The sequence below is a fragment of the Panthera onca genome, chromosome A2, assembly GCF_046562875.1.
Source record: "Panthera onca isolate mPanOnc1 chromosome A2, mPanOnc1 haplotype 2, whole genome shotgun sequence".
Classification (NCBI taxonomy): Eukaryota; Metazoa; Chordata; class Mammalia; order Carnivora; family Felidae; genus Panthera; species Panthera onca.
This window is the reverse complement of record NC_138340.1, coordinates 118,783,787-118,796,852: the sequence shown is the minus strand read 5'-3', so window position 1 is coordinate 118,796,852 and position 13,066 is coordinate 118,783,787. Positions and strand designations below refer to the sequence as shown.

General features: G+C 53.7%; 1 protein-coding gene across 1 annotated transcript; it reads left to right on the top strand.

Annotated features, from left to right (window-relative positions):
• The first annotated feature begins 6,139 nt into the window (after positions 1-6,139).
• On the top strand, positions 6,140-9,897 carry HOXA11 (homeobox A11). The gene is made up of 2 exons (XM_060632782.3): positions 6,140-6,993; positions 8,441-9,897. Exons 1-2 carry the CDS (start codon positions 6,252-6,254, stop codon positions 8,671-8,673), a joined length of 975 nt encoding a protein of 324 aa, XP_060488765.3. The 5' UTR covers positions 6,140-6,251; the 3' UTR covers positions 8,674-9,897.
• The last annotated feature ends 3,169 nt before the right edge of the window (positions 9,898-13,066 follow it).

Sequence of the window (13,066 nt, the reverse complement as noted above, 5' to 3'; positions counted from 1 at the left end):
CCTTTGAAGGGACACTAGCTGGAGGAATTGTACATGAATAGGTATGGTCGCAGAACTGCCTGGAAGGGCATGTGGGAGAGACTCCTAGGGTAGCCATGGGCTGGGCATGGGCTCGCTCTTTTTAAGTCTGCAATGTGAACCACGGATTGCTGCCGGAGTAGACGTGAAGGAGCCTGGGGAATTGACCTAGGAGGCAGCTGGAGCTTGGGGCCTTGGAGGCTTCCTGTGAACCACAGCTGTAAGGACAAGACCCTGAGGGCCAGGGCTAGCCTTCTGGTTGGGCCGCCCTCTTTTGTCCACTTTATTGCAGATACCCTCTGCTGGAGAAACCCGTTTGGGCCGAAGTTTCAGGGAGAATAGAAAGCAGATGCTGAGAACCAGGGCTTTGTCCTTGAAAGTTTCCCCTACTCCATTTGTTCCCACTTGATAAGATGAGGGGGGTGATTTTTTTAAATAATGAATCCACAACAATAAAAGTAAAAATAGTTATTCTCAAAGGAAGTAACTCTCTCCCATCCATTTGGGACCCACTAAACTAAATATAACCAGATTGCTTGAGTGTCTGGGACCCTCAGCTGAGCCCTATGCCCCACTCTTTAGCAACCAGAGGAAGGATGTGGACTTCTTCAGATGTTTAGGGACCTTGGAAGATTGAACCTGTGAGTCAGATGAGAACCAACTGTAAGGTCAAGTTCAAGGCATTACCTGTTCTTGTGCTATAGGCAAGGGTAGAAGAGCTTGTGGACAGGCGGGTGCCTTGCCAAGGCAAGGAGAGAAGTTAACTGCTGCCTCCACCTACTAGTGATAGAGAGGGTCTCCAGATATTTCATGGCAGCCTCAGTGCCACCTCTGGACAACGCCTCGAAATGTGATATAGATTGGCCAAAATCTGCCGATAAACTGTTTCCTGAGAACAAATCCTGGGAGATCCCCTGGGCTTCCCCAGACAACCCATTATCCAGAATCACCATGGAGGACAACGCACCTCCAGACACCTCCCATTTAGAAGGAGACGGCCCTCAAATAAAAGCCTGGCCTCCAAACCCAGGAAGGGCTCAATGGCTGTTTCTACACCAGGCCACCAGTTGGCTTTTGCACCTGTATGCAGTGTGGTCACTGGGGTTGAAATAGTCTTCTGTGTAGCTTTTCTAGAAATAAGTGTGACGTTTTAGGGACCGAGGTAGCTAGGGGCTCAGTACAACAAGAAAAGGCAAAAAATGTTGGTGCCCTAAGTGATCCATAGGTAAATGACTGTAGATCTTTGCGAGTGAGGTTTGGTCTGTCAAGTGGGCCGGACCCCTCCCAGGCTAGCTGCCATCCTGGAGCTAGGTCCCAAGAAGAGAAGGAAATATTGATGAGAGAAGGAAAGAAAAATAACACGGTAGAGCCTTGGAATGGAGTGTTCGGAAGAATGAGGTAAGAGATCTAGTTCAGATCCCTGGTGAAGTCCTAAACTTGGGTGGGGGGTGGTCAGGAACCTAACAGCCCCCTTTTCTGTGCTTGAGTGTTGGGTGCCCTCCCATGGCACCTCAGTTCTTGCTTAGCCTAGGAGGGGCATCAGAAAAGGCCGGAGGCTGGAGAAGGGGAGACTCCGCTGGAAAGAGGATGGGCAGACAGGCAAACAGGAGCTGCAGGGAGACAGGACCAGCTAGGGAGGGAATATGGTGAGCGAGCAGCCTGGTATTGGCATTCCCACTATTAGCTACTTGCCGAGGGGCTTGACTTGCCTGAAGGGGTTGCAAGTGCAGGCACTGGGGACTTCAGATCCTCAGATTTGGAGGTCAGTGAGCTGGCCTCAGTGCCCAAGCTAGCACTAAGGGGAAAAGAGGGCACCCTAGCAGCAGCGGCACTTGGGGTTGGGAACCCCAGTCTAGAGTTGCTCCCTGCCCACTGTTTTATTCTCCCTTTGAGTGAACAGGTGTTAAGCTATCAAGTGACAGTCCTTTCGGCTCATGCCCCTCAAAGGGCTGTGCTGCAGACATCCCCAGCATGACAACCCCCCCCCCCCCCCAGTGAAAGAGCCTCACGTTGCCCTGGTGCGCACCGACTGCACCAAAGCTACCTGGCCCGGGCGCCGCCAGCAGGCACCCTTCGGCTGCAAAAAGAAGTGGAGGGAGGCGGCAGTGCTGGGCAGAGGCACCTGGACACAATTTATTCCAGTATCCTGCCTGGGGAGGTGGGTGGAGTGTAGGACACAGGAATCATCTCCACCAAGATGCACTCAGCCCCAGCAGGAGGATCCGGGAGGTGCTGCCGAACCCCTCAACCCCCACCCCCCACCCCCCCATTTAAGGCCAAATCACACGGAGCCTTGCAAAGGCTCGGTCTGCTTTGCTGAGCAAATCGCCTCGTTAGCCGTTTCCGCCTGACCACGCTGACGCGGGGGCGCCAGCCTTCTCCTCTCCGGGTGGCCATCTCCAAACGCGGCTTGGGGAACGAAAGGGCCCGGCCCTGCGAGGGCTGCCTAGACCTTGAAGTTTGGAAAAACAACAAGAAGAGATTGAAACGGCTCCCTCCCTTCTCCGCAGACACACACGCACCGTCAGGCCGCCGCCACTTCCTGCCTTTGTTTTTCTTCCTCCAAAACATTTTTGGCCTTTTGCATTAGCTGCCGTGGGGCTCTGGGTTGAGGATAAAAGGAAATACATGCTGAAGATTGCTTTCTGGAGATGGCTCCTCTTTGTGGAGCTCCTGAGAAAGAACAGCTCGTGGGAAACCAGTCGGCAGGGGCCAATGTCACAGCCTCATCCACTCGATCTCTTTAAGAAATACAACTCGGACTTGGCATTCCAGGTGGCCTTAGCACCCGTCAGGTCTTCCCCTGAGCAGGGTGGGCTCAGTTCGGGTGTAGGGCCTCCTGCAAAGCGGAAGAGTCAGTTAGGCTCAAAGCAAAGTCAAAACCAAGTACCTGCAGCTGTGCCTCCCCTGCTTGCCCAGATTTGGTCTGATGCTCCAATCTTCGCCCACCCCCAACTATTCCCTCCCACCCCCGCAAACATTCACACTGCCAGTATATTCTGGGCAAGAGGGGCAGGAGCGGGCAAAGCTGGGAAAAGTCCGAAGCCTTGGGGATCTGAGCACCCCCTCCTGTCGCTGCTGGGGAAGTAAAAACATTCGCCACTCCAGGCATTTTCTCTTCTCCTGGCATCAAAAGCCTTTCCCCTCATCCATCTTTGCTGCAGCACCCCAACATATCCTCTTCCGGGCTGTGTGTCCCTCCCGGCACCCCGCATCGGTACAGCCTTCTTGAATTACCCTGCCAGCTGCTTTGGGAGAGCCTTCCTCCATCCCAGCCTCTTCTCGGAAATTTGCCTTTGTCTCCTACAGATACCCATGGGATCCAGACCTGCTGGCACCCTCTCGGCTTGGCTCTCAGGGGCACGGGAGGCGTTGATTACGCAGAACAGTGTATATCCCCATACTGACCTTTCTGCCGGTACCCCCTCTCCCTGGCACTAAGGGGAAAGCCGATCTAATTAGGAGAGGGGCTGCGTGCAGCTTGGGGGAGGTAGCCTGGCGTCCCCGGCTGGCGGGCCACCACAGCCGGTCTGCTCAGGCACAAGCTGAAGTTGACTGCCAAAACTGCTATAAAACCCCAGGTCTGTCTAGAACTGTTTTCGGTTCTCCTAGACGCCCCCGGGTTCAATTATAGTCTTAAAAGCCCTAATACAAGTGCAAGAATTTGTTTGCCTTCACCCAGGGGCGGGGCAAGCCCTGAAATGGTGGCGCCTTTGTTACAGCAAAGTCACTGAAACCCCTCAAGCATTCCTTTTGTTCGAGGGTCGGGGTGGCGGGGGACTGGGTGGGCTACTGGGAGATAGTTTCAGAGAGCCAAAATCAAGTCCGGGAACGGCTCAAACACTACTGTTCGCAAACCTCTCCTTCTCCCTTTTATATTCTGTCTCCAAGAAAGAGATGCTGTGGAGAAATAAATATTTTGCCTTGTTGGTCACTGCTGGAAATCGAAGTTTTTTCGCTGCAGGGCAATCCCGTAACTGCGATTCCCAGCTTTAGGAGGTCTCAAGCTGCCTTTCCCCAATAACCTTCCTTCCCACCAGACCTCACTCACACCACTGCTGCCCTCTGCACAGTGGACAAGCCACAGTGGACAAATAGGTCAAGCTGAAGATGCACAAATAATTTCAAGTTCAACTCTTAGGGATTCAAGGGGTATGAAAGTTCCTGCAGCAAATCCTGAATAAAGAGTTCATTAAACCAATGTGTCCGACTAGTTTGATTTGTGATAAGCAACCCTTGTAAAGGAAGGGGGTAGGAGCCACATAAACATTAATGCCAATAAATTAGTTTACTCCACTGCAGAGTAATTACTCGATATTATTGATATTTACAGCAGGTATTCAAATGCAACGGTGGGCCATCATTTGGAGAAAACACATAATGAGAATAGTTCTTTTCCAGTGCAATACATGATTAGATTTGTTATTGAGTCAGTTACAGTCAGCTCAGCAATAAATAAATAAATCGATGTTGACACTTAAATACCAAAGATCTTAGAGTTTATACTCTAAATCTCCCCGAGATATATAAATACCTTCAGCTATTTCCTGGATGGGGAAAGGGAAAAGGTTATCCTTTTTCATTTTTCAACTTTGCTTCAGCGACATCCAGCTCCTTCCAAGAAGATAGGTGTGGGGAGGCCCCAGGGCTGGGCCCCTCCCAGCTGCGGTCCTGCCTGGCAGCCCTGTGCCCTCTTTCACTTCTCCCAAACGTTGATAATTCAATCCTGCAGGATGGCAAGCATTTTTCACCATCTTAATATTTTTCTTTCTTTTTCCCAAGAAAGCTAAGACTCCTACTAGCAGCTATGGCCCCTGTCTCTACCTTGGGCTCAAATCTAGCCTTTCTGAGGCGTTCTTGTCACCCCCGGTCCCGCGAGTTTGGGAAGCAGCGCTCTTTCCTCTGGTATTGTGTTTCTTCTGTGGGATGAGTAGCAGAAAAGGCGCCGAGCCTTCTGAGTTTCTCCCTGCACATCACTGGCTCTCACGCTTCGCCAGGAAGGAGAGGAAGCATGTTACCCTTTTCTCAGCCACGGCTCCCTGTCCCTAGCCGTCTCCTCACTGCCCCCACTCAGCTCTGAAGCTCCGCTGGCAGCCTGCTGAGCCCGCGGAAGGTGCAGCATACCCAGGAAAACGCTCCTCGGCTGTCAGCGCCCCTAAAGCAGCCCAAGGCTCGCCTCAACCGCACGGCTTCCCGGGTCCTCAGCTCCATCAGACCAGGCAGGCGGGCGGACCCATGCACCGTGGCGCAGCCCCCACAGCCCCCGGCTCTGCCGGGCGACTCCGAACCCCGGCAGGCAGCGGGGAGGAGGGGGGGGGGTTCTTCAAGGGCAGGGGGTGGAGTGAGGAGGCCGGCGGGGAGAATGAAGTGGAGGTGGATCCCGGGTAAGACGAAGGCCCTTCCGGGACCTGCAGATGCCTGACAAACCGCGGGGGAAGCCGCCCTGGTTGTTGGCGGTTTAGGGACGGAAGGCACTAAAGCGCTTCGGAAGTGACCATGAATGCGAGCGTGTAATCAAGTCACCGTGCAAATCGGGCAAGCCACGAGGCAGGCACATCCACGGCTGCGAACCCTGGCCCCGAAGGGGGTCCGGCCAGAGTCGGAGGCAGAGGTGGTTTCCAGAGCAAGCCTGTGGGAGGGGGATAGCGAAGAAGGAGGTGCGAACGCGAGCCTCCAGGAGAATAGATTCCAGGACCGCGCACGGGCCACGCAGCGACGAGCTCCCACCCGGCCACCCCCAGCCTGGGGCATCCCTCACCCGGGGAGTGATGGGTGGCAGGAGTTGAGCTCTCTCGCCGCCCTCGGCGCACTTGAGGGCCAGGACCGTGCAGCTGAGCACAAGCGAGTGGCATGGGACGCACCCCAGCCTCGCCGCGCGCCGGGAGGCCCCCCAGCCAACATGAGTTACACCGGCGATTACGTGCTTTCGGTGAGAACACCGAGTGACGATCTGTTGCTTCCCCTGAGGTGGCTACAAAGAAAGGAAGCCGGGGAGGGAGGGGAGGGGGGAAAGGAAAGGGGAGAAAAAAAAAAAAAAAAAGGCCCGGACCAGCTCGCAGCTTGTCAATTTCAACATCGGGTCACATGACCAGCACCTCCCTGCTAAGGATGGGGATAGATTTCCACGTCAGCTTACGTCTCCAAATTTCTACTTCACGGATCCGCTTCAAAGAGGCAGCTGCAGTGGAGAATCATGTTAAGCTCGGCTACTGCGGAGAGCCCAAGGTAGCCCAATGATGGATTTTGATGAGCGTGGTCCCTGCTCCTCTAACATGTATTTGCCAAGTTGTACTTACTACGTCTCGGGTCCAGATTTCTCCAGCCTCCCTTCTTTTCTGCCCCAGACCCCGTCTTCGCGCCCAATGACATACTCCTACTCTTCCAACCTGCCCCAGGTCCAACCCGTACGCGAAGTGACCTTCAGAGAGTACGCCATTGAGCCCGCCACTAAATGGCACCCCCGCGGCAATCTGGCTCACTGCTACTCCGCGGAGGAGCTCGTGCACAGAGACTGCCTGCAGGCGCCCAGCGCGGCCGGCGTGCCTGGCGACGTGCTGGCCAAGAGCTCGGCCAACGTCTACCACCACCCCACCCCCGCCGTCTCGTCCAATTTCTATAGCACCGTGGGCAGGAACGGCGTTCTGCCACAGGCTTTCGACCAGTTTTTCGAGACGGCCTACGGCACCCCGGAAAACCTCGCCTCCTCCGACTACCCCGGGGACAAGAGCGCCGAGAAAGGGCCCCCGGCGGCCGCAGCGACCTCCGCGGCGGCGGCGGCGGCGGCGGCGGCGGCAGCGGCAGCGGCCACGGGCACGGGCACGCCGGCAACTTCAAGTTCGGACGGCGGCGGCGGCGGCGGCTGCCGGGAGGCGGCGGCGGCAGCGGCGGAGGAGAAGGAGCGGCGACGGCGCCCTGACAGCAGCAGCAGCCCCGAGTCGTCTTCCGGCCACACTGAGGACAAGGCCAGCGGCTCCAGTACGTATAAAGGCAAGCGCCCTGCGCTTTATGAAAGGGGAGTTGGAAATCTAGCGCAGCACCGCTGTTAAATTTTTATATGCTGTTTTATAAGCATATAAGGTTTATGAAGGGCCTTTAGGTTTCCCCCAACAAAACTTTGTTATAAAAGGCGGGATCACGTGGCGAGTGCTGAAATTGGCCGTGAAATACCCACCGGCCAAGGCATGCCTGCAAAAAAAAAAAAAAAAAAAAACACACAACACACACACACACACACACACACACACACACACACAACTCCCTTTTCCCCTTTTTTCCCTTCTCAGTCCCAAGCCCGGCAGCTCGACCCCGCTCAGGGCCAGATCGGGCTGGGGAGCCGGAGGTGGGCGCCTGTAAATTCCCCCTGCAAAGGCTCCGGGAGCCTTTGATAGCGAGGTAATCCGGAGATTTTTATAAAAGCCATGTGTTGCGCCGCGACTCCAGTCCCAGCCGGGATTCAAAGGCATCCCTGTTTAACGACGGCGCTAGGAGCGTGTTTTACAGATAAAATAGCCCGCTGTAGCTCGAGCAACACATTAAAAGGAACAAATTAAGCCAAAGTTGGCCTTTTTATCCAAAAGGAAGCCATTTTCCTCTGGCGCGGTGGCAATTACGTGCCGCCTTCTGTCCAACTGCATGTTACTAACAATTGTTATTCAATCTGTCAAAAGCGGGTTTTTCCTTTCCTCCTGTGAAGTTTTATTGAAAAGGGGAGCAAGTGAAGCCTGCCGGCAGCTTTTGGGAAGCCCCTGTTCCCTCCACCCTATCTAAATCAGCACCCCTGCCCTGCTGGGGACCTGGGTGGCTCTGTGGCCTTGGTGCTCAGGGAAGGCCCAGGGTAGGGGGCTTCCGCTGCCACCCCCTCACCTCGTGGAAGCCAGGAGGCTGGTCCAGGAGGCAGGAGTTGGTGGCCAGAACGCAGGCTGACAAAGACCCGGCAGCTGACTCAGATGCTAACAAGGGCCGAGTCAGGGCCGCAGCCGGGAAAGACTGGGGCTGGGGCCGACTTTACTGCCTCAGGAACCAGCAGCCCAGGTGCTTGAAGGTGAAATGTCCGCGGGCGGCTGTTTGTTTAGTCTGGCGGGGCTGGAGGCAGCCGGCAACCCCCACTCGGCGGCTTTGAAAGCCGCCTCTGCGGCACAAACTAGCCTGTTGCTGTAAGGAACCCTCCTTTCTGCTCTGGGGGCAGCGTGAGCAGCTTCCCTGGGGGCCTATCTAGGAAGCTGGCTTTTATCTGGGGCTGAGTCTCCGCCTGCAGCCTGTTCCCAGCTGGCAGTAGGAGTCTGAAGGCAGGGGACTGAGGAGACCTTGATGGGGTTTGCACAGGGCCAGTCCCTTGGGCCAGCCCTTTTCCTCCACTCGGGGCTCAAGGACGGACTGCAGCCCCCACACCTGACTCACTCCCTGCTTCTTTCTCCCTCCACAGGTGGCCAACGCACCAGAAAAAAGCGCTGCCCCTATACCAAGTACCAGATCCGGGAGCTGGAGCGGGAATTCTTCTTCAGTGTGTACATCAACAAAGAGAAGCGCCTGCAGCTGTCTCGCATGCTCAACCTCACTGACCGTCAAGTCAAAATCTGGTTTCAGAACAGGAGAATGAAGGAAAAAAAAATTAACAGAGACCGTTTACAGTACTACTCGGCCAACCCGCTCCTCTAAGGCTCCAGCCTGCTGGAATTGGGTGGGGGGTTTCATACACGTGAGATTATATGCAGATTTTGCCCTTGACAAGGTCAAGGCACGTGGTGACTTTCGAAGAAAAGAGATGTGCAAAAGAGAGGAGGCCACACGGAGACAGCCTCTAAGGAGGCGGCCCGGGACTCTCTTGGGCATCTGTGGTTAAGATTCCTAACAAAAATTGGATTTGGAGAGTTGTGCATCAACTAGAATAAATGGTTTGGGACCCCTGGTGGTTCATTCTTGGAGACTGTGGAGCTTTGGGCTGGGTGTGGTCTCCATCAGGACTGGGCCCCCTGCCAAGCGCCCTGGAGAACGACCTGGGCCCAGGACCCTCCACATGGAGCCTGCCCACCCCCCAGGACCCCTGCGTCAAGAAGCTATTCTGTCTTTAAACCCAGTTCAGCTTGGGGACAGGAACAGGAGGAAGGGGGGAGGATTCCTAGATGTTCCGAGTGGGGCTGCTTTCCAAAGCCAATGTGAAAGACGGCGGCTGGACTAAAAGGTGACTGTGAGGTGGGAGAGGGCTGCTGATCCTGGAGGGGAAAAAAAAAATCTATTCCAGGTGGCATTAGCAGCTCTCCACCCCTCCTAGCCACTCAATGCACTGTCTGAGGCCTGGGCTTCCAGCAGTTGTCTCCTGCAGCCCACCTAGTTTTTCCTACCGGTGAGGGTTTTCTTCCTGGCCTGCCACTCAGGCCTAAAGCCTGGTCACAGAGCAGACCTTTCCCGAGGTGGAAAACATCAAAAAGCTAAGAGGCTGCATCCAGGCCGCTGGCCCCAAGATCTCTGCAGGAAATGCCTGTGGAGTGCGGCAGCCTGGCAAAGTTTCCACCACACTTAATTGAGGCTTGGATTTGCTCAGCGACACAGTGGGCTGGGCCAGCGGTCCCCAGCTATGAGGGGCTTGAGTCCCCAAAATACCCAGTTCTGGCACCGCACTCTGCCCTTCGCCACCCCAGAACTGAGCTTGGAAGCTTCCGGCGACCTTCCAAGAGCTCAAGGGAGTTTGGAATTATTTTAAAAAATAAATATTATATTATATATATATATATATATATTTCCCTGCAGGAACCAAAGCGAATTTTAAAAGATGCAATGTAGAGGGGGAAAAAGATGATGAAGAGAATATTTAAAGGCTCTATCTGTTTACAGTGTTCCACGATTAAACTCACTCACTGCTAAAAATATTTGAATGTACGCTTCATACAGGGATGGTGTTCAAAAGACTTGTAAATAAAAGAACCATAACCTATTTTGTTTGAATACTTTTTAAATTTTGCCATTCGTTGACTTCCTTGGGGGATTGGAGGGGCGGGAAGGGTATTGGGAATGATCTTTTTGATTTCTTGGAATGTTCGGAAAGCATAGGGGTAAGCTCTAAGGTAGTCTGGCCCTACAGGCTCTGGGGACCTCAGCTGAGAAAGCCAGGTACCCTCCCATGGAATCTCCTCTGCCTCCCTGTTTTAAGAAGTGTCTGATGGCTCTGTTTGTAATGGGAGTGTTGGCCTGTCCTCCGTTCTCACCCACCACGTATGTCGCAGCATGTACACAGGCGACAGGGCACAAGGAAAATAAAGACTGTGGAAACTTGAGTATTGGGTCCTGGTGTGACAGTCCTCTTCCTGTTTGCCTTTTACTGCCAAATGTTTGCCCCCCCAACCCTCCCCCCCCAAAAAGGGGCAAGTTATCAGGCCCCTGCAGGGGTGGGGAGGTGACTTAGTCGGGATTTAACTCCACTGGAAGCCAGGCTTGGGAAGCCAAGGTGGCTGGGCAGGTCCTTTTGGGAAGGGTGGGGGGCGGGGTCCCAGGAATGGAGTATCTCAGGACCTGGAATTGGGGGTTTCATCCTTTCAGACTGGAGAGAGGCTTGGGAGAAAGCCCTGGGCTTTGAAGTGGCTGATTAGTTTGATCCCAAGCTGGGTTTGCTCACCTCAGGACTAGGAGGCCTGAAGTAGAAGCACTGTAGGGTGCCCTGGGGATCTCCTTAGGAAGACAGAGACTGGTCTGGGCACAAAGAGTAGACTCTCAGGAGCCTCTATGGGCACTTTGTCCCAAGCTCCCAGCTGAGGCTGCCTTTTCCCTTTGGGGAAAGAAAGATGCCGGTTTCCTCTTTGTTTCCTGCCTTTGAACTTCTGCCTTAAATTTGGACATCACCCATAACCTTGAGGGGCAGAGCGGAAAGGCCAGAGCCTTTTGTTGCCCACCCCCCCCCCCACCTCTACCCCCACCCTCTCCCTAGCCACCCAGGCAGGGCCAGAACTGCAGAGAAGGTGGAATTTGGAGAGAGGCCACAGACCCCAGACCGCGCTTTGTTTATGTGTTTGTGTGTTTGTCTAACTGGCGCGGCTGGGGAAATCGAGCTCAAAAGGGAATGGGACAGACCCCCTAGATGAATGTCTAGGTTGATGAACAGACACACGGAGGTGAACAACGACTCTCTTGGGGGGCAGTGAGGGGTGGGCAGGGAAACCCAGGGTTTAAGGAAAGACTTCCTTTGGGACGGTTAAAGATTAACCAAAGTCTTGCAAGTTGCTAGAGAGAGTCTAGCCAGGAGGACTGTTCGCGGGCGGGCGGCGAGCGGGCGCGGGTTTGATTTCTGAGCCCTATAAAAGCCCATCCTCCGATGGCTGTGACAATGTGGTCGTAAACCCGTCCGGGGCCGGCCAATTTGCATATTTGGAATGCGCCGCTATAAACCCGGCTGGGGTTTTGCAGCAATTTCTTAGATGTAAAAATGAGATCTCTTTAGCAGCGGGCTGGGCACATTCTTTCCCTCAGTCTATGCCTGGAGCCTGCTTCCCTCTCCCGGGCTCCGGGCTGAAGTTCGGGCTAGGCCTAGTCACTCAGCCGCCACGAGATGGCGCACGTCCGATCAATGTCAAAGCCGCCGGGGAGCCGGGAACCCCAGCGCGATTCTCGGCCTTTGTTCGCTTCTGATACTAAGAGCAGCACGTTACATTATTTCACTTGTCCCGCTCCCCTTAGTATCAAAAAAAGGGGGGGTCACCTTCGAGAAGTAATTGGTGTAATTTAAAGCAACGCGCCTTCTTTAGGCCTCGCAGGCGTCGCGGCACGGAGAAGCCTGCTGTCCCTTGGCAGTGATTTCGGAAATGTGTCAAGGTAAGAGGCCACAAGTTTAGCAATTTCAATCTGGCTGAGGCGGGAGTGGGGAAGTGGCCGATGTCAGAGCAGGACTGGGAAAAGTGGCTGGGTTTGTGCGCTCTGGGTGACGCTATAGGCACTCAGCCCACCCCCCCTTTCTCCCATCGCTCACTAAGGTTGGAAAGCAGGGGGAGGCCTAAGTGGAAAAGTTGACGATTTAAGCTCCCTGCGCCATCAATTCACCCAAGGCGATCTTTCAGTTTTCTAGAAATGTTCAGAATGGGACGAGCCAAGGATGGGGGGCATCCAAGAGAAAGAGTTCTGCTTCTACTGGGATCGGGATTGTGGTGGCAACAAAAAGAGAGGGGGGGCAGAGAGAGGGGAAAAGAGAGAGAGGAAAAGAGAGAGAGAAAGGGAGAGAGAGAGAGAGAGAGAGAGAGAGAGAGAGAGAGAGAGAGATGGCGGGGCTGGGAAAAATAAAGTTTCTACTCCAAACAATGAGGTGGTCAGCAACCGTGGCCGCTGGGGCTGGCTTATTCCCTGGGGCAGACATCCGGGAGGCTGCTGGTTTCCTACTAGGTGCCCCAGCAGCCTGGGGAAAACCTTTGTTCTGAAGAAGGCCAATTCAAAAAAGTCACATATGATTTTTGAAGCTTCCGGAGAAGTCTGTATTTGCTTATTCGGAATGTACCATTATAAACCGGGCTGGGGTTTTGTGGTGATTTCTTAGATGTAAAAATGATATCTTTTGCATATTTTGCAAAATATGCAAAAAGGGTATTGGTAAATACCTATACGTTTTCGAAAGCTCGCACTGAGAATCAACTCTGATCACAATCTGTCCATCAGCGTTGTCATAAAACAAGTTTTAAAATAATCGTTTGACTTAAGATTTCAGAGGCTGGATTCAAAGGTCCTCTTTTCTTATATTTAAGTTTTTATTCCGATGTTTTCATTAGTTTCTTGAAATGGTTTTTTTTTATTTTACAAATATACAGTGCATGGGTGAGTGGGGGCAGGAATCTCAGAAAACAGGCGCTGCCTGTGTGCCTGTGTGTGTGTTCGTAAATTTGTCTATCAAAAGTCGCTAGTCTTTGTTGAGCTCGGGATTCCAAATTCTGTCAGAATAAGGCAGCCACAGGAACCACACCGAGTGGGCACCCGCACCATGCTGTCTGCAGCCTGAGCCTTCCCTAAAATCCCAGAACCACTTCCAGTTTCAAGGCCAGAAGCAGTTTATTACGGACAAAATTAAGGATACTGTAACTTA

What these genes read in the sequence shown, in the direction of transcription:
- HOXA11 (XM_060632782.3), top strand. Translation starts at nt 6,252, where the DNA reads ATGATGGATTTTGATGAGCGTGGTCCCTGCTCCTCTAACATGTATTTG. An exon ending in GGACAAGGCCAGCGGCTCCA is followed by an intron (nt 6,994 to 8,440) that starts GTACGTATAAAG and finishes CTCCCTCCACAG; the next exon opens with GTGGCCAACGCACCAGAAAA.